Source organism: Triplophysa dalaica, chromosome 1 (assembly GCF_015846415.1).
Source record: "Triplophysa dalaica isolate WHDGS20190420 chromosome 1, ASM1584641v1, whole genome shotgun sequence".
Classification (NCBI taxonomy): domain Eukaryota; kingdom Metazoa; phylum Chordata; class Actinopteri; order Cypriniformes; family Nemacheilidae; genus Triplophysa; species Triplophysa dalaica.
This window is the reverse complement of record NC_079542.1, coordinates 33,924,801-33,946,073: the sequence shown is the minus strand read 5'-3', so window position 1 is coordinate 33,946,073 and position 21,273 is coordinate 33,924,801. Positions and strand designations below refer to the sequence as shown.

The following is a 21,273-nucleotide window of genomic DNA, read 5'->3' as shown; positions in this document are numbered from 1 at the left end:
ATAATAGCTGAATCAACCTCTTTTGTCTAACAGGTCATCTCACACAACCTCTTTGAGATGTAATAATGGCTTTCAAACAATGCTGCTCACATGTGTCCTATTTTGAACAACGGATTCAAACTATAGCATTGTGAATATTTGATTCTCAACGTTTTTTGTAATCTTAAAGTTATGCAATACTTATTTCGTACATAAATGGAATATTTATTTCTTGTATAACATCCATGAGAAACATGAGTCAGATCAAACTTTATTTGTGATTATAGAGAGTTTGATTTGTAATCAAATCAGGCTCCTTACCCCTGTTAGCTCTGCAGTGGTGGCTGCCCACTGCACCCTACTTCGCTTTGGATAAAAGTGTCTGCCAAATGAATAAATGTAAATGAATGTACATTATATGTGACCCTGATCACAAAACCTGTCTCAAGTAGCACAGGAACCCTTTTTCTTTTATGCCAAAAATCATTAGGATATTACGTAAAAATAATGTTCTGTGAAGATATTTTGTAAATTTCCTACCTTAAATATATAAAAACTTTATTTTTGTGAGTGGATGGCCTGCCGCAGTGCATCTGATTGAAAACTTCAAAGGCAATTTTCTCAATATTAAGTTTTTTTGCACTCTCAGATTCCTGAGTTGTAAACGGTTGTATCTCAGCCAGATATTGTCCTATTTTAACAACTCATACATCAATAGAAAGATTATTTATACAACTTTCTGATTGTGTAAAAATCTCACTTTAGAAAAATTGTCACAAAAGACTGGTTTTGTTGTCCAGGGTCACATATGACAGATCTACGACAGCAATTATAATGCAGTGTAGACAGCTTCATTGATTATGATGGGAATTTTGCTGTGCTAAAATCATTGAAATATATACAAATATAAAAAAAATGTAAACCTGTCAGCGGGGAACTGGCCCTCCCAGGTGAGTCTTATTTCTCCCAAGGTTTTGTTTCTCCACCTGCTCATCATTGGAGACAATTAAAAAATATATATATTTCTTTGTTGCTTTCAATTTTACACATTTCAATTAATAATTTACATTTTATCCAGAGGTGAATTGCTGTAAAATTGCTTAACCTATTTTGGTGAGTTAAAGGCAGGGTGGGTTATCCAGTCTAGAATTTTTTTTGCCATGTTGGTTGGAAATCCTGATGACAATAGAGAAATACAGTGTTCAAATAAAATTTGTATAATTATATATCGCTTGTGAAAGGCGTAGGACCAAAAAACGTTCGTCAAATCAACTATTCTGCTGTGACTGGTCATGTGTACATTTTCAGCCAACGTATTTTGCATAGCACTGCGCACCCTGTTCACACATACATCATCTGCGCATCATCTGCGCGTCCGCTGTGTCAATGTAGGGAGAATGGCGGACAGTCAGCAACAATCAAACTTTCCTGCTGATCTGAGTAAATCTACAAAACGAAAGGCAGTTTGTGGAAAATCAGTGATGAAAAAACATCTGGATCATCATCGATTAACATCGGTTCAGCTTTTACACCATGTAGACAGCTCCAGCAGGCAAAGGGTATGAAAGATGATACCGTGCTTGCTCTCTTTCCTTTGGACAGGTATGAACATGCTTCGAGAATATTTTAATAGATTTAGTTTGTAATTTGTACGTGGATTTACTAAATACATTAATATGTTTGGACGAGGCCTGGCTTTGGACGGTGAATCGTATAGAGGGTGGGATTATAGTTTCAGTGCTAGCAGGCTAAAGCTAGAACCTTTACAAATCAACCACCCCACCTTTAAGGTATGTAAAACATTTAAGATTGAAAAAAGTTGAAATGACTCAAAATGGTTAAAACAAGCTTACAGTTCATCTGACTGTGATATATTCACAGCAGTACGGTGAGACAAGCATTAGGACGAGCAAAATACAAACGTGTTGTAGAATGAGCAGTGGAATATGGCTAGGTGATGCTGAAGCACATACAAAAAGACTGATTTTGACTAAATCTGTCCATTATTTTGTTTTCAATTTAGTGGTAACACGGGGATAAAAGCGTATCGATCCAAACACATGCTGAAACACTGTGGTATCATACATGCTACTCATTTTGCATACTATTAAATATGGAAGTGTCCTTAGACGCACGGAGCGTGATTTCACAGCTTAAATCCTGCTGTAGTTAAATAATTCATGTAAGAGATAGACACAAAAATCATCCCAATACACAATATAAATGGTTTATTTGAGTTTACCGTATGAACAGTTTGCAATGTTTAAATCAGCACCATTAAAAGTTGCAGTACATGTAGCAAACATGTGCGAAACAGTACAGTACTGGAATACAAGTTTCACTACAGCTGAATACCATATGAAGCAGGTAGTTACATCTTTATGTATTAAATAATCCTGACATCAAACAAACAAACAAACATTTAATCTTTAAATACATACACAGGTACGAGAACAAAACGTGACCAAAAAAAAGAATTTCACAGTAGTGAAATTTGTCAAGCACCTTTTGTAACCTTGTGCTTTCAAGGTCTCTAAATCAACAATCTCAGAGGCACAAACACACACAGACACACACATAATGCAGTGTTGCCCTTGGCCATGTGGCTGTTTTATGCATAGATGTATATATAACTAGATGACGCATTAGCAGCTGTTTCTATGTGCCGCTATACGAAGGTCGTCCGCCATATTGAACTGATCTGTTTTTCCTATGGAATTGTGGAATAAACTGTTGCTGTGGGGTGTTTATTTGGAGGGCAGAAGTGGAAGGAGTTTGCTATTTAGCAGTTGATCTTAAGATGGTTTTAATTATGAATGTTAAGTTCTGTTGTTTGGACTAGGGACATTAGGCTTTTCATGATTGATTTTGTTACAAAAATCTGCCAACCCTGAAAGCCAGTCCGTTACTATTCAAAAGCAAGCTGATACACGTTTATGATTATGAAAACGTATTTAAAAGTTATCCCATTTTTCAGGAATTCAATGTAACTGTGAGTGACGTCAGTGGAGCGTTCCAAGATGGCGGCCACTTCTTCATCGAAAGCTCGAATGAGGCATCTAGTTTTATATACAGTATATATGGTTTCATGGCATGCAAATGTTTCATCTTTAATTCACATTTTACCAGATCCCAACCTTTTTAAACTCTTGTATGCATACATGCAGATGCTACAAACTTGTTGTAACCCCGTTTTATGACCAAAAATGCATTTATTTATGAAATTGAAGGTCATTTTTTAACTCTTTTCAGGCTAAAATGTTAAAAATAAAGGTCTCTTTGTGAAGTTTTACATTGTTTTCACCTGGCTTTTACATTGACTATACAACGTACACAAATATTGAATTGCAAACATAACTTTTGATTGATTGTCTGTTGCTAAAAACAGCGTTTTGTCAAGCTTGACACAAAATGTCTTTGGTGCAAACTCAACTCTAAAGCAAGGCATCGCAATTCTGGCTTCAAAAAGTGCTTATTCATTTTTGTGAAACTCTGCTTAACCCAGGATTAAAGTGTCTTCAAACGGGAGGAAAAGAAGAGTTTGAATAGTTTTATTTTATATCACATTATTATCTTTTTCACACACGGTCTATGTGTTTACATATATTTCACGAAGTGAGAAATGCAAGAATTCCTCCGGCTTCGTCAACTTAATTGAGAAAGACACTAAACGATGAATGTCAAGAGCAGCTCTCATTGTGATAACACAGCACCATCAGATAGACGCGATTCTTACATTCAAACAAACACACGACACTGAACTCTCTCATCATGTTCTCAACCTTGTGTCCTCACGAATGTATCACTTACTTTCATCATATCATCCTAACCACCATATGGATTTGGAAAGACATAAAGTTGAGTAATCAATGAGAGAATATGTTTTTTGGTGCATATATACAATTGAGAAGCAAAATGTTTTAATGTTTTGAATATAGATTTATAATACTGTATATAATAATAAAAAATAATAATTGAAAACAACACCTACTGCCAATGGAGTAAGAAAACTAATCTTGTTTTCCCCTTTGAAGTATGTTTATTTCTCTAACCTCACTGGCAACAAGTGAACTTTGATATTTTTTAGTCATTTTGCTTTTCAAGTTAATGTACCTTAAGAATATTTAGATACTTGTACTAGAAAACCAGACAAAAAAAAACTGAATAGAAAAATCATTATTTACAGCGCGAACCCTTTAACATTTTATGAGGATCATCTGTGATGTTTTTCACCTTTACACCGCAGTAGAGCTTCATTTACATTAAAAATGTATTAAAAAAACACAAAAACATGTAAACCTACACAAAGTGTGATTAATAATGTGATTATAAACAGCCAACAGGTCAATGTTCAATTGCACCGTGATTAAAGTAGACGAGAACAAGCAGTCACATTGCGTGCCGTCTCCAAGTGAGCCTCAGTTCTGTTAAAACACACTAAAGAGAAACTCGGGTCACTTTTGATCGGCTTGAGTGCATCTAGATGGCTTTTCATCAATAAACATAACACCAGGCATTATTTTGTCTCTGCTCCGAAACACTTCATGTATCAAGTGGAATTTGTTTGCTACCTATGAATGAAGTTTCATTTCATTTAAGAAGCTTGCTGCCTATGCAGGCACCTTGTGAGGTTTTTCTAACAGAGACTATTTACCAGCAAAAGAAATAAAATAAAGGAATAAAATGTGTTGCAAACATATTTGGCCAACCAGTGGCCATAAGAAAGCAAACATGGCGTGATTGCTCTGAAGAATGATTCATAATTCAGCTTTACCCACAATGCCACAGGCAGGCCAGTGCTGACCCAGGTTTCATTTACAGCAAAACAAACATGAAACCATTTCAAGTCAAATAAAACTCGGAGGCCAGAAACATCCTTTATGCAAGTACGCAAACTGACGTACTTAACAAGCAATATAGTGATCTGAACACAGGGGGCGATAGAGTGACCTTCAACACTGACTACAGGTCACATGATGCAAATAATTGTTAGAGATAAAATAGTTTATTAGTTATTACGTGATGCATGTACTGTAAGTAGCGCTAGTTAGGGAGTCGGGATGAGCGGAGGTTGTTGAAGAATATTAGACACGACTGACCAATCAGAATTGAGCCTTCCAAACAGTCAGCTTATAACCTATCGGCACCATAACATCTGCGTACTGTACTTCCGTTGTTTTATGAATCACAAGTATCTGTGTTCACATACTTGAATAATTAATGTTTATGTCCTCGAAAGCATGCTTGGGAATCTCACGTGCATCTTGTAAGCTGATTTCATTTTCATTCGTAACAAGAATATGACACATTGTTCTGGAAAGTACATATGTAACAGGCAGAAATGAATTACACCTCTGCGTGCTGGATCAGGAACTGTTTGCTGGCATGTTGCTGGTGTAAAAGTCTCTGCAGGTTTGGCAGCATCGTTGATACCAGCGCATGTCCTGGCACAGGTTCTTCTCTCGGATCACCCGGCAGTACACCGCCCACTGGTCACCTGTGCACTTGTACGTCAGTGCAGCTGTCAGGAACGACACAAGGAAAAGACACAGCATATCATAAGTGAAATTATATGGAACGATTTCCAATAACATAAAGCAAAGATATTAACGTAAAGATAAAGGTATTAACAAGATGTGCACCTGCCGTTACAATGAATGGCGAGGAATGCAACGCTCAAAATGTCCGCTTTAGTGAAGTAAGTCCCACCTTCCGGTAAAACGGGCCAATCGTCAATCAATAAAACTGAGGATTCTCATGGGCGGTGCTCTCGTGAGGCGCTTCCCAGCCTAGATGAGGCGATTTTTACCGTAATTTAAGCTTAGCAAACTGAAGTTATCATACAGTTCAAGTCATGATTTATTCTTGATCGTAAAATAAATATCTGCCTTCCCCCATTCAAGTAGATAGAAACGTGGACTTGTCATGACGTAAATAACTGCGCAGAGGCTTCTGCAAACATGGCCGCCGAGTGGCATGACTGCATAAACACAATATATTTGTAAAGCTAACTGGTATGCATTGGTACATAAGCTGATGGTTATGTTTAGGGATAAGGCTTGATTACAGTTTCTTATCAAAAACATCATACGAATTTGTACAATTCAAGAGTCACATCACTTAGAAGCTAGAAAACCAAGTGAAAGTAGGCTGAATAAGGATAAAAATATGTTTATGAAACAGAAATATTAAAATCTAAATATTAATTATTTTAGAAATAGTCATTTAATAATATAATATAACACAATATTGATATAGTTTAGTTGATCATTTATGTAATGTAGCTCTTACATCATAGCAAACTGAACGATTGAAATGATTGAAGCATTGAATTAAAGGAGGCATTCATTTAAATCACAATTTTAATCCGAGCTTTTGTTATATAAGAGGAAATTATATTCACCCGAACATTGTGTAAGTGTCAGAACTGAGAATGCCCTTGTTACTGAGATTACATCTGTTACTGACACCAGGCCCCGTGAACGCCAGGTTCTGGAATACACTTATCTATGACAACATTGATAGGCTGAACACCACCTCCACAGAAAAACATCAACGACTACTTCTCTAGTCCTGCCCACTGGTTTCCACATGACAATTCTGAAATAACAACAGAGGTGGCGCGGAACTAGATAAGAGCGAGCAAGCAATAAACAAACATGCCGTTAGAGATAACTAAATATTGTGACACCCCTGGTTGTGGAAGAATACAGACGCTTCATAACCTTCTTTCGTATTCTGATATTAGTAATGTGGGGTTAAAGTTATTTTTAAAGATGTTCCAACTCATGTGGGAAAAACATTGAGCATTTGTTCGTTTCATTTCTCCGAGGATTCTTTTGTGAACAAGGCAGAGATCGACACTTGATTTGTGGAATGACTAAAATTAAAAAGCAGTACTGTGTCTTCAATATTGGATCCGATCTCATAACTAGACCTCAAACCACAGTATAAAACAATAAACAAGCACCTTTAAATAGAACAGCAGTGACTTACATCTCTACTGTGAAAAAAGATGATAAAACATACACTGTACAATAAGAGTGTCGTTAATTCTCGTTGTACAAAAAATACAAAAGTCCTACCGAGTCGAGGGGACGTGATGGTGTTGACGTTGACTTTTACGTTGCATGCCCCCTGATGACACTGTCTGTAAGCGGGGGGCTTCAGAACTCCTGGACAGTCGCTGCCATGGCGACCGGTCACTTTGTGCATGCATTGAACCACTCGGGATTGCAAGCCCTGCCCACATGATGACGAGCACTGAAATAAACCAATTGAAGAAATTTTCAGTTCCACATCCATCCCAATAATTATGATTTTTATATGTAATTGTAAAATGTTACAATTCGAAGCAATACAAATCTTTTCTGTGCTGAAAAATAACAAAACACTGGAATGACAAAAGAGAGTAAATAAAGAAATGTTCAGACGTTCTGACTCTGAATGTTCATGTTATTCTAATGAGCACTGCATCTGCAAGCAAAACTCCCACTTTACACTTTTCTGTTATGAAACAAAAAAGATTTAATGAGGCTAGCCTGTGCTGTATGAGCTCCACGCCGCTCAAACATTCTCTTGAGATCTCTGTCTATATATCTCTGTTATAATGACATTGCTTTATATAAACTGCTTCCTCACTTTTACAAACCAAATGTGTTTAAATCTCTTGTTGAAACATTATAGACAGCATAAAATGAAAGCATGTTTATTGAAAATATGAGTGTGTGAATGTCTGAATTTATTGCTGTGAATATTTATAATGTTTACATATTATAACGTTTGAGTATTACATCAAACTGGTACAGTCAGTACATGATTTTTGTTTGGTCTCTGGCCAAACACTTTAACTGCTGTTTCTGATCAAGTGTCAATGTATTTCATAGAAAGGTTTCTGCAAAACTGCTCTCTGAGGTTAAATGGACAGCTCGTGTAATTTCATACCTGTATAAAGATAAGGAGAAAGATATTTGGAAGAATGTTAATCATTTTCAGTTCCAAGACATCATTGACTACCATTGTAGGAAGAATTAAATGGTAGTCAAAGGTGCCCCAGAACCTAAATTCTTCGAAATATCTCATTATGTGTTCAACAGAACAAAAAAATATTTATTTTCCTAGTATGGCAGTGGATGATGTCCCAGAACTGAAAACTGCAAACATTCTTCCAAATATCTTCATTGGAACAAAAAATGTATACAGGTTTTCATTTTTGGATGAACTTTCCCTTTAAAGTGATTTCTTACTTCAGTTGTCTGATCGCAAAACTGATTGAATCAGATTTCCAGATAAAGACCAAAGGGACGAGTAATCTGATCATCAACCGTGATGGCCCAGTACTCATGGGTTATTTCACTAACCACGCAGCAGAACATTTGTCCTATCTTCAATATTATTCCTACATGGAAACATAGCGTTGTGTGCTTTACTTTATTGTAGTTGCTGTGTAAATGTAAAAGTAAAAAGCTCATTCATTTATAAGAAAAAAGCATCTGTCAAGTAAATAAATGTAAATGAAACAGGTTTGTTGATTTAACCTCATCGATTTTGGATTGGTTTATCGTGAAACGCTGCTATGAGGTCAGATGGTCCTCACTGATGAAAGTGAACTGACATTGATGATGTACATCACATTTCCATCTTTGAATTCTCTCGGTCACACTTATTATACCGTGATGTATCTCTCGCGGTCGCTTGTCTCTGAATAAATTGCCTCCGGAAAACAGAGTCTATTTATCACATCTTTTGCAAAAGATGTCTGTGGCAGACAGAAGCGGAGGCGTTCATGGGCGTTTAAAGTTTGCTGGTAAATTTAAAGGTACAAATACTTCAACAACAGTGAAACTCACAGTCAAGGGGTGAAGAAACATTGTTTTGCTTTAAATCGTGTCAAATTTATTGCAACATTTCACTTCATTAATAAACAAAATATCTAACTGCCATTCTGTGCCAATACACAAAATGCAGCTGACATAATTGAACATAAAAAGAGAACAATCACGTCCAGAATAAAAGAGAAAAGCAGCCAAATCCTTTTTGTTTTTGTTTTTAATGGTCTGTTCCTATAAAGCAGTTAATTCAACCGTGTCAGCCATCCAGATTAAATGAGTAATATTCATGTGAGTGTAAATCCTGTCTGTCCACTGCGGCTCTGTGGGCCTTATTAAAGAAAAGGGAACACATCTGCTCTTTTAACAGATAAAACATCACACCTACATTCAGTAATGAGCGTAAGATCTGCTTTCTACGGTCAACTTCACAAGTCAATGATGCAGAACCCTGTACTGTGCATACGGAGCAAGGACACGTGTTAAAACAAGGACTGAATGAGAATTAAAAAACACATTTGACCCTCACTTCAAATCAAACACCAGTTCATTTATAAGTAATGTGTGAACTTTTCCAATATGTCATGTGCTAAATTTGCAAATCTGGCTTGTTTTAAACAACTCGATTTCAAGATAGACCAAGATTTTTCAAATGGTTAACTTGAACCAGCCAGGCAGTTACTCTATATATTCCTGAATGGCACCCATAGAGGCCAACTCGGTCTTCTGGCTGAAGGATATCCCTTAATCCATCCTGAGCATTTAAATGTTTATTTACTTCAATAATTCAAACTACTCCAAATATACGGAGTACTCAAGCTGAGCATTGAAAAGTCATATCGGTCGACCACTATCAATGAATATCATGAAATTTTGCTTTTGCAGTGAAGACACAAAACTGATGAGATTAGCACTACAAAAACTCTGATGTAGCAGGAACTCATTAAAGCTAAACGCAAACCTCAAAGAGAGAGGGAGACCAGAGAGAGAGAGAGAGAGATGTATCTCATATCTGAGTTTTGGCGAAAAGCAGTCGAGCATTGCGTGACGAGACGTTTTATCAGTCGCTGTCTATTTTTGTGGCATCATCATCTGTATCCCCGCCCCCAGTGAAATCTTATTACTCTAAATGCTCACTTCAACGCGCATTTTAAACATGATGTGATTTTCCACCTTCACCTCAGAGTTGCTTTCATTCATAAAAGAATAATCGCCTGCTTGTAGGAAGTCCAAAATACCAATTTTCGTTGTAGATTCTGGGAACCCCACTGCTGTAAGCTCACATGGATGTGTATGCTCAGAGAAGCCAGTGAAGTAATGTGACCAGAGATTTCTCCTCCGGGAGAAGCCTTCAAGGTTATCTGAAAAATGCAGAACTCAGCAGGGTCCTAACAGGGAGCCCAGCGGACTCTCTGACTGAAGGTAAATAATGAAGATGCTTCAGTACGCTGAATAAACGTCTTGGTTACGTATGTAACCTCAGTTCCCTGATGGAGGGAACGAGACGTTGTGTCGAGAACGACAGATGGGTTCGCCCTTGAGAACCAATCAACTCTGACTACTATAGAAAAAGGCCAATGAAATTTGGCGAATGCAATTTGCATGCCGGGCTCCGCCCCCGGAAATCCGGTATAAAAGGAGGCCGGCGTGCAGCATTCACTTACCTTTGTTCTGAAGAGCCTGAGACCTCTCAAACTGCAGCAGAATACGATACGTGTTCGTGGCATAAGGGACACAACGTCTCGTTCCCTCCATCAGGGAACTGAGGTTACATACGTAACCAAGACGTTCCCTTTCTGTCGGTCTCTCGACGTTGTGTCGAGAACGACAGATGGGGTTGCCTATGGAAAACGCCACAACGCTGTATCGCGTCACAATCTCTAGCGAAGCGACGGTAACAAGCCTGGGCGTGTCATCTCGAAGCTTTCGTGAGACTGTAACCTTCCAGTGTGGTGGTCGGGGGGTTCCAGAGCTTTCTTGGAGAAAGATGGGTACAGCCCTGACCGGTAACTTTCACGGACGGGGCCTTAGCTCTCTATAGGCGAGAGGCCGTCCAGATCAGTTTACACCGGGTAAGCGCGACTCTTAATCAGAGAAGCGCTACAGAGGCCACCTCCTACCCGTGGGGAGGAATATGGTGGATATAGGTATGGTCTCGTCCTTGGAGGAGAACGCATGGAACGTGCGGACTGAGTAGTTAACCGCGAGGTGGAGGCCCACCTGGGGAAGCTCATGGGTTACCAGGAGTGGGAACCATTCTCATGAGGATACATCAGACGGAACAGCCCACGGAGGGGGTGTTACAGACGTCCGGTAGCACTAGGTCCGGTTAGAGCTATCTGTGATAGCTCACATGGTATCCCGGCCTAAGGGGGAAGGCTGCTCTGCCCAGCCAGCCCCCAGGGGGTGCTTGTTTGGTGATGGATGGAATGCCTATTCTTAACCAGTGTCTGGGTAAGAAGGGAGGCTGGTGAGGTACCAGTTTCTTAGCGATGTGTTCGGGTAAGAAGAAAAGGTAAATAGCACACTGACCCAACCTGTTAGAGGGTGGAAAGGTGCTTTCGCAGGCATACGCCCCCCCGGATGCCAGTCCTACATGTCGCCACGCAGGACGTGGGCTGACACCGGGTTTACGCGAAGGTTGTTAACCCTTGCGAAGGTGTTTGGGCATAGCCCAACCCGCAGCTCTACAGATGTCTGCTAGAGAGGCGCTTCTGCCAGTGTCCAGGAGGTGGCTAAACTCCGTGTGGAGTGAGCCCTCACTGCCAATGGGCATGGGAGATTCTGAGATCGGAATGCCGTCGTAACGGCGTCCACGACCCAGTGCGCCAGCCTCTGTTTGGAGACAGCCTTCCCCTTCTGCTGTCCTCCAACAGACACGGAGCTGGTCAGAGCTTCAGAGCTCTGCGTGCGGTCCAGTACGTACTGGACACAACACTAATCGGGTTGGGTCTTCCTCCCCTATGGGGAGCGCCTGCAAGTTCACCACTTGGCCCCGGAGGGAGTAGTGGGAACTTCTTGGGCACGCATCCGGGCCTGGGTCTCAAGATAACGTGAGAGTTTCCAGGGCCGAGTTTAAGGCAATCCAGGGACACGGAGGATGCTCGGTGGTCCCCTACCCTCTTGAAGGAAGTGAGCGCCGTCAGGAGGGCCGTCTTACTCTATGAGGAAGATCGGAACCTCCGAGGGGCTCTTTGGGGGGCCCTGAGGCTCCCCAGGACCACTTAGGGTCCTAAGAGGGTATGGAGCGAAGATGAGGCGGATTCCGCCCTCTCGCTGCTTAGGAACCTGGTGACCAGGTCGTGTTGCCCTAGAAACTTTCCACCGACTGAGTCGTGATGAGTGGCAATAGCGACTACATACACTTTCAGTGTGGAAGGGAGATGTTAGTCTCCAGTCTCGTGAGGAGGGGAACACAATCCTGATCAAGCACCTCAGTGGGTCTTTCTCGTTGAGAAAGACACCAGGACGAGAAGAGGCACCGTCTAGAGGCGTGTAACCGCCTAGTAGATGGGGCCCTAGCCTGGGTGATGGTCTCAGCCGTATAGGGGGAGTAGCCATCTTAGGATCTTCTCGTCCCGTCTAGAGACCAGACATGGGTGTTCCAGAGGTCTGATCTGGGATGCCAGAACGTGTCCTTCCCCTGAGAGAGCAGGTCCTCTGTCAGGGGAATGGTTCAGGGGGAGTCGCTGTCCAGAGCATCGGCTCTGAGGCCAAGTGCGGTTAGACCGGTGTGGTGTAACCAATAACACTTGGTGCTCCTGCTCCCTGACCTTGCACAGAGTCTGTACAAGAAGGCTCCTGGGGGGGGAAGGTGTGCTTCCGCCCATCCCGCGGCCAGCTGTGCGCAAGGATATCCGTGCCGAGGGCAGGGACTATCAAGCGGGCAAATGGTGGTGTTACGGGAGGTGAACAGGTTTTACCTGGGCCTACCCGAACAGCCTCCAAATGAGCTGGACTGCACGGGGGTGGAGTCGCCACTCTCCACGAGGCATAAACTGGCGAGAAAGCACGTCGGCTGTCTAGTTCAGTTTGCCCGGGGTGTGTGGCCTGCAGGGAACGAGTCACCTGTTGACTCCACCGGAGGAGGCGTCGAGCAAGTTGTGTTTAGCTGCTGTGTGCGAACGCCACCCTGACGATCTGTATTCGCTACAGCTATAGTGCTGTCCTCGGAACAGCACGTGCATGTCTCGCACGAGAGGCCGTAGCCTGCTCAGTGCAAGTAGCATAGCCCACAACTCTTGGCAATTGATATGCCAGCGCAGGCGGGGGTTCGTCCAACACCCCACCTGCGTGCTCGTTGCACACTACACCGCACCCCTGCAGGGAGACTTCAGTCGTCACCACGACCTGCCTCATAACCTGCTCAAAGGGACCTGAGTCCGTCGAAAAAGTCATAAAGACTAGGGGTTATGGTGCGTCGGCAGCAGGGCGGCATCACCATGCGCCTGCTGCCGGTGTGCCACGCTCTCCTCGGAACTCGACTCTGAAACCAGTGTTGGAGCGGTGTCATGTGCATCAACTCGAGGGGTATTAACCCGCGAGGACGCCATGTGTCCCAGGAGCCTCTGAATTGTTTCAGGGGGACCGCTGTCTGCCTAAAATGTTCATTTCAGACAGTTCAACACTGGTTGGGCACAACTGCGGACAGGTGTGCCGACATGGTGACAGAGCTGAGTTCCATACCGAGAAAGAGGATGCTCTGCACTGGGGAGAGCTTGCCCCTCTCTTGGTTGACCTGGAGTCCCAATCGACCAAGGTGCCGGAGCACCAGGTCCCTTTGTGTACATAACAGATCTCGCGAGTGTGCTAAGATAGGCCAGTCGCTGAGATAGTTTAGTACCCGCTCGCCTTCCTCCTCTCAGGGAGAAAGGGCGGTCAGGGACAGACCGAAAGGGAGGACTCTGTACTGATATGCCCGCCTCTCGCACGCGAACCGTGGGAACGGCCGGTGTCGAGGAGGATCGAGACATGAAAGTAAGCGTCCTTCAGGTCGATTGCCACGAACCAATCCTGACACCTCATAGATGTCAGGACGCGCCTCTGTGTGAGCACCCTGAATGGCAGCTTGTGAAGGTGCTCTGTTCAGGGTACACAGCCTTTGGGGGCAACCCGCCGTCTTTCTTGGGAACGATGAAGTGTGGGTGGTGACCCACTGAACATCTTGGTTTTGAGGGACGAACTCGATGCCTGTTTTGCCAGAAGGGTGGTGACCTCTACCCGAAGTACGGAGGCGTCCCTGCCTCTGACAGAGGGAGAGATGATGCCCCGAAACTTGGGTGAGTCTCTGGCGAACTGGATCGAGTAACCAAGACGGACCGCCCTCATTAGCCAGCGAGACAGTGTGGGCAGCTCTCGAGCTCCCAGGGACTGTGACAGGGTGACCACGGTCTGCTTCATCATTCCCACGGGGGGTGGTTCGTCGGCTGGCGGAGCTAACCATGTCGCGGGGAGTCCCCGGAGGGAAGGTTTTTGCTCCGCCTGCTTACCTGCCTGGCGGGACAACGGCACGCACTGTCGGTTTGAGAGTGGTGACGGCTGTCGTATGTGTACGACCTCACGCCTCGCCAGGGTGTGAGGTCGGTTCGCCGAGCACAGTCCAGTGGAGTGTGCGATCGGCTGCAAGTAAACCCGGGGAGAACAGAAAACTCACTGAGTAAGTGGGCGCCAAGCCCTAACAAGGGCCCGGCTTTGGTGACGAGGCAGGAGTCGTCCCGTACCGACCGATCAGAGCCGTGGCTGTGAAGGTTCGGGCCCGATGTTGTTCTCCCTGGGGTCTTCCCGTCAGTGTCCCTTCTCGCGAGGAGGTTGCTGACGGGGTGGAGGTTTCCCCCTCGACCTCTGCTTCCGGGGTGCCGCCTGTGGGGGCACAGGAACCGGAGCCGATGTCGAAAGGGTCCTGGGTTGCAGGGAAGCAGACGTCACGTGAGATCTCGGAGGCCTGTAGGCGGCCGAGTCGCGGCGTGAAAAAAATGTGGTTAATTGCCACTGTCTGCTTCGCCGTCAAAAAACTGCTGAGCGCAGTCCTCGACGGTGTTACCAACAACCCACCCTGCGAGATGAGTGCATCAAGAAAGCGGACTTCCTTGCTGTCACTCTTCTGCACAAGGTATAGCCGGGGGTGTCTCTCCTGGACCACTACCGTGGACATCGTCCGACCCAGGGCCCGTGCCGCCGCCTTAGTCGCCCGTAGAGCGCTGTCAGCGGTGGCACGGAGATCCTGCATTATACCCGGGTCGGCCTTACCCTCGTGGAGCCCTCTCAACGCCCTGGCCTGGCGGACCTGCAGGATGGCCAAGGCATAGAGAGAGGAGGCAGCCTGGCCCGCAACATCGCAAGCTTTCGACACCAGTGATGCCGAAGTCTTACGTGCTTTGGACGGTAGGAGTGGTCGATCCCCCCCCAGGTGGTAGCCGTCCGCGGCACAGGTGCACCGCAGGCGGACGTTCCACCCGGGGGATCTCGACGCAGTCCTTGGCTGCCTCACCATCGAGGGAAGTAAGGGAGCCGGAGCTGGTTTCACTGGAACGGTCCGTGAGTGGAGCGTTCCAAGTTTTACACAGCTCCTCATGCACCTCCGGGAAAAACATGGCACCCGGGGTGGGCGCGGTTTTCACCGCGCACCGACCTCGGGAACCACGCATCCCCGGGTTAGCACGGATGACATCACTTCTGCTTCCTCCTGAACTCGACCGCTGGGGGTGGAGTTTGGATTCGGCAGAGTCGGATGCCAGTCTCCCTCCGATGCTGCGAGCGACATCTCATCTACGTCACACATCGTTTCCGAGTGTGTGCGTGAGGATCCGGACGGTATGCCACCGCCGGTTGGGGAACGTTCAGAAGAGCGAATCGGGGTGCGATCGGCCCGTGAGCACTTGGCTGGCGGGTTTACGTTCGCAGAGTTCCCCGTATCACTAACGCTGCTAACGTGGGTGGTCATCGGGGCCGTAGCCACAGATGTCACAGCCCGGGTAGCAGACGAAATGGTGGCTGGTTCCCGTAGGAAGACAGCCACCCGTGACCGCAACTTCTGAATGACAATCTGCCCGCAGTGCAGGCAGATGTGTCAACGAACGCTGCTTCAGTGTGCTGGACGCCCAGACACCTAATGCAGCGATCGTGTCCATCCCCCTCCTCGATGAGGGTGCCGCACCCAAGAGAACAGCGGGACATGCCGCGCTGGAGAATGCTCAGTCAGTCCTGAAAAGGACTTTTAGAAAAAATCTCTAACACCTCCGGAACCGCCGAGACGCCCAGGGGAAGGTCGCTGCAGGAAGGGACGATCCGCTGTAACACGTCGTAGCACCAGCGTGTAGTTGTAGAGGATTGAATCCTGAGTTGTACTCATGAGCGATGGCTCTGAAGAACAAAAGGTAAGTGAATGCTGCACGCCGGCCTCCTTTTATACCGGATTTCCGGGGGCGGAGCCCGGCATGCAAATTGCATTCGCCAAATTTCATTGGCCTTTTTCTATAGTAGTCAGAGTTGATTGGTTCTCAAGGGCGAACCCATCTGTCGTTCTCGACACAACGTCGAGAGACCGACAGAAAGGGAACTGTTTGTTTTGAAGAGCTGAAAAAAACTTTTTCTCCATTTATCTATGTTTGAATTGACATATTTACTTCAAGAGAGCCATGGGACTCTTTTTTTCTCAAGAGAAGAGCCATGTGAGATGGACTGAATTTGTTTAGGGTGCTACACATTTATCAAACGTTCTCTGTCAATATGAAAGCATTTCTATGATTTATTGAGATATTCAATTAAACCTCAATCTCACGTTTACTGAATGATGATTGTGTTCTTATGAAACATGTTTTGTGTAGCTGAGCTGGAGGCAGAACTCACTGTTACTGTGCAGAGAGACCCAAGTCCAATTTCCAACAAACTCTCTTTTTGAATGACGTGAAATTGCAGCTCAGTGCCAGTAGATGTATCAGAGATCGATATCTCATTGAGTTTCCGTCTGATTAAGGATTTCACTCATTTGATTAATGTGACATCACAGCAATGATGGGCGTGACATTTACTGTGGCAGCTACACCTGTGCATCTTCACAACTGCTCTTAAAGTGACAGATCCCCGTACGTTTGTTTCTTCTGCAGAACACAAAAGAAGATATTTTGAAATATGTCGATAACCAAACAAGATTGAACCCCATTGACATCCTTTGTGTGAAAAGGAGCATTCCTCAAAATATCTTTTGTGTTTCACTGAGGAAAGATCTTGAATGACATGAGAGGGAATAAATGATGATAAAATCACATATCAGGGCAATAATTGAACAGAAAATGAAATTTTTGGTCTCTTAAATAGAAGAAAACAAGACCCCCAAGATACATGGTTTTGTTCTAATGGGGGCCTGTCAGATTTTTGAGGTCCCTCTCTATTTTAAAACTGAACATTTTTATGAATGCATTTTTAAAAACAGATCACGTCCTTCAGCATTTTAGTTTTTGCAGTGGGATGAAAAATGTAACGCTACCTTTGACCATTCGCCGGTCTTCCACACGTAACATTTGCTGAGATCCTCACAGGTTTCCTCCTCTGGAGGGCGAGACGCTGGACAGAGACCCTGAGGATTTCTGCAGGTCACCGTCCTCGTCCTGCTGCCTCGACCGCATTCAGATGAGCACTGAGAGGGAGAGAGATTATAAAATAAGCGAACAATTGGGTGGAAAAGCAAAGGATGGAGAAAAACACAGACGAAAACAAGAGATGCAGTGAGGAGAGAACGAGTTGTGGTCATTAAAACAGGTGTCCTGCTGAGCTCCATTAAAGCTTCTCTCCGCTGACTGAATCCACTTTAATGAAGTGCTAAAAACAATGAAAAAAGACATCCAATAACAGCCACAGTGACCTCCGCAGGCCAGATCCTCACAGCTCTTGTAAACTTTCATCCAATGACAGCATTCAACCTATTGAACGTTTTCAGCAAGGCACAAACTGAATCTTTGCTTGGTGTAGTTGCTGTAATGTGAGAGAGTGACATAATGAAATGTTTTGATTAATAACCAATCCTGTAGTCAGATTACAGTCATCCATCAAAACCATCATCAGTCAGCGGCCCTTCTGCAAATCTGTATACGGATCCCATCACAGCGTCATCTTTATATATACAGATAGAATTAATATGCAAATGTTGCAGTGTAAATCAAACACGGTCTAAATACAGACCTGTTTGCGATCTGATTTTAAAGTCTACTTTCTCAATGTCAATCATGAACATCTGAAAGTTTCTGTCAGATTAGTGACATTAAGAATATGAAGAAAGAATTGTGGTGATTTTTTTACTCCAGATTTTCACATCCAAAAGACAAATGTACTGTAAACAGTTTTTAAATACTTTATCACAACAAAATAATGAATTTCAAGCAAGTCAACACCATTTTACAAGTGCAAAATGCTAATTCATTTTAAATCTGTTTTATATAGATGGTTTCAACCCCTCATTTCCGAAAAACATTCGCAAAGAATGAAGTGTCTGTAGATTATTTCTGATGAGAAAACGAGAAGAGCTGTTTCTTGGCTAAACTTGTCTCTCCAATATTTTGAATTTAGACCGCGATACCAAGCTCAACCGCTAGATGTCAGTTTACCAAACAGTTTCTTTAAATGCGATCAAATTAAAGGATCCATTCAACAAATTGTTTATTTATTAAAATGAACAACATACAACAAAATTCAACAAACCGTTTATTTAATACAATTATTATACGATCAAATAATTACCTAAATTACTATTAACATAAATTAAATAAAAATATTTATATTATTAACTTCTAGCCAGACCAATAAACAAAGTTATGTGACCCAAGTGTAACTTCTGGTAGACCTCCGCAGAGAATCATCAACAACCATTTTTTAACAATTCAAGGCAGCCTATAAACTTTAAGTAAAACATTTTTACAGTGTGATGAGGGTTATTATGGTTTTAAAAAATTACTTTTTATCTAGTTTTATGACATTTATTTGTATATCACTTATTTTAAGTGGTGCATAAATAGTTTAGATTTTTTTTTCAAAACAATTTTCCCTAAATTTTATTTTATTTAAGTTTTATTTAAAGTGGATGTTATAGTCACAGTTTAGTTTTCGTTTCTTTTCGAAACGTTACTTTTTATTTTATTTACGTTAACGAAATGTTTTTTTCAATATTTTTTTGTCAAATGCAAAACTCCTTTCCATGTTAGTATTTAATGGTTATTCAGCAACGTCCCGAAATATGACGACAATGCTTCTACCCTCATGCAAAGAAAAAGTGCAAGTTGCACAAGATGGTGCCCGTGAGCTTTTACGACGCCAGGGTCCGCAAACTACTTTCCGATCGTATAACACTATCGAGTTGTTTTTACTTAGCAATGTAAAAAGGATCTGTCATATCGCTGATGTAATACTTTCTTCTTTTTATCTAAAAACTCCAATATTGGCTGGCCAAAAATCCTCCTCCCATACAGTGTTATACTACCGAATATTAAGTCTGCCTGGCATCCCAAAAGCTCACCAACGCCATCTTTGCAACTAGCGAATTAACTGTCAATTATGAAATCATTATAGATTTGAAAATATATTGAATACGAAAGCTTTTCAAATTTTGAAAACAATAAGCACTTGGTTCCAATATACTCATTTTTATCTTGTGAATGTGTGGGACACAAACCTTGGACCACTCGGACGCCTCCCAAACGGTGAGACAGTCTCGGCCCTCACAGTGTTGTACGACTGAGGGTTTGGAGCTGAGGCAGTACAGGTCTCTGGTGGGAATATGCGTGCCGTTCTGAAGCTGGTAGACACAGCCGACGTCCCTCCGCTGGAGACCTTTAGCACAAGTAACTGAACACTGTCCCCACTCACCGGTGACCCACCTGACAGGGCGAGAAAAGAGTGTGTTTAGAAGATATTTTGAGAAATGTGTTCATTTGTGTTCATAAAATGGAAGTCAGTGTTGATTAGTTATCAATGTTCTTCAAAATATCTTCTTTTGTGTTCTGCAGAAGAAAGAAATGTTAACAATCCCTTTAAGGGCCTTTCACATGATTTAGGTCGACCCTCCTCTATGCATTGAAAGCACTGAATTAAAGCCTCAGGACACAGCTATGCAAACGTTACGTACTCCGGTGGTTTAATTTTGTTGAAAGTTATTCTTTTTTTCAGTTGGCAACCCTGTAAACGCAGCTTTTCCAGCTGGACTGCCGTAAAAATGGCACAAGAGGCCAGACGGTTGTTACCTAGCAACCTGGTGAAAGGCCTTATGTGATGCTATCTCGAACGCTTTATGAGGAGGTTGATGTTCATCTGACATGAGTCTGATCGATCACTAAAACGACTAAAAGATTAAGAAGTGGGCCTTTCCATGAATGTTGCATTTGTAAGTTGTCTTTCTCTTATGTACTGAAGTCAATAAATAAATAAAGCTGTGACTGCAGAGATTTCAACATTGTTAGTGAACAAAATAATTTTGTATGCCCTCTGACTTCTCTGCGGTTGCAGTGTGACGGATACAAAGCAAACTCCTGCATTTCTGTTATAAATAAACTTGCAAACCCATTCCGTGAAGCTCCAGAAGAAACATTTGTTGCTTCACGTTGCTTTTATAGGCAGTTTGGAATTAGTTTGTGAGTTTTGGATGTGAAGACAGACAATGTTTATGTGTTATGCACTCGTAGCTCGAGCTGTTGACATTTCACATATTGACTTGAGAAGCATCCAAAGACAATGCCACAGTGATTGTTCTGCGGTGTTTATATATGAATGCTGAATGACGAACACTTAGACTTGTAAAGATCAAAAGACTTGAACAACGTTGAATCAAAACACAAATGTTCCAGCTGAAACAGGTTTACAGTCAACGCACAGAAACTGGAGAGCATGTTTAGCCACAAGAGAAAATGTAAACAGTGCACTTTTTTTTTTCAACTAATAATAATATTAATAATCATTGTTTGACCATTGGCACAATTATCAAATCGACAAATCAATACTATAACTAAATATTGCATTGCTGATCATCTTTTACAAACTTTAAATCATCATATTTATCAAATTTCACCATTAATACTAAGTGACATACGATTTAGAAGCACAACTAAACTAAACCAAACTAATACAATCACATTTGTACAAATAACCCAAAATAATTTAAAAACGAAACTACATCCAAAGCCGATGGCCAGGTCTCCAAACAAAGCACACAGATGCATTTTAGTGACCCGAGTTTTGTTCCCAAGTTCCTTGACCAGTCCCGTTTATTTCTCTCCGCCCTGTCTAATAAAGCTTTTAAAGGTTAAAAATAGAAATCTGTGCAAATAATGGAAGATAAAGTAAGAGAATATCAAGAGTCTTACGGACCTCTAAGCAAACAGCCTGTCCTGTTTTAAACAGGAAGCAGCACCGTACGTTACTTTCTACAGAAAACGTACAAATGTCATTGACCGTCTTTAAAGCTCACGCGAATCGGCCTCTGACATCC

General features: G+C 42.8%; 1 protein-coding gene across 2 annotated transcripts in view; it reads right to left on the bottom strand.

Annotated features, from left to right (window-relative positions):
* Window positions 1-2,192: 2,192 nt before the first annotated feature.
* Window positions 2,193-21,273, bottom strand: part of adamts17 (ADAM metallopeptidase with thrombospondin type 1 motif, 17) — an 84,137-nt gene continuing 65,056 nt past the window's right edge. For both annotated transcript variants that reach the window (XM_056737265.1, XM_056737325.1), the window contains 4 exons: window positions 19,465-19,669; window positions 17,290-17,439; window positions 7,065-7,242; window positions 2,193-5,500 (listed from right to left, as the gene is read on the bottom strand). In XM_056737265.1, the coding sequence (XP_056593243.1) occupies window positions 5,346-5,500; window positions 7,065-7,242; window positions 17,290-17,439; window positions 19,465-19,669 (688 nt within the window). In that variant the 3' untranslated portion in view covers window positions 2,193-5,345. The remainder of the gene's footprint in view (window positions 5,501-7,064; window positions 7,243-17,289; window positions 17,440-19,464; window positions 19,670-21,273) is intronic.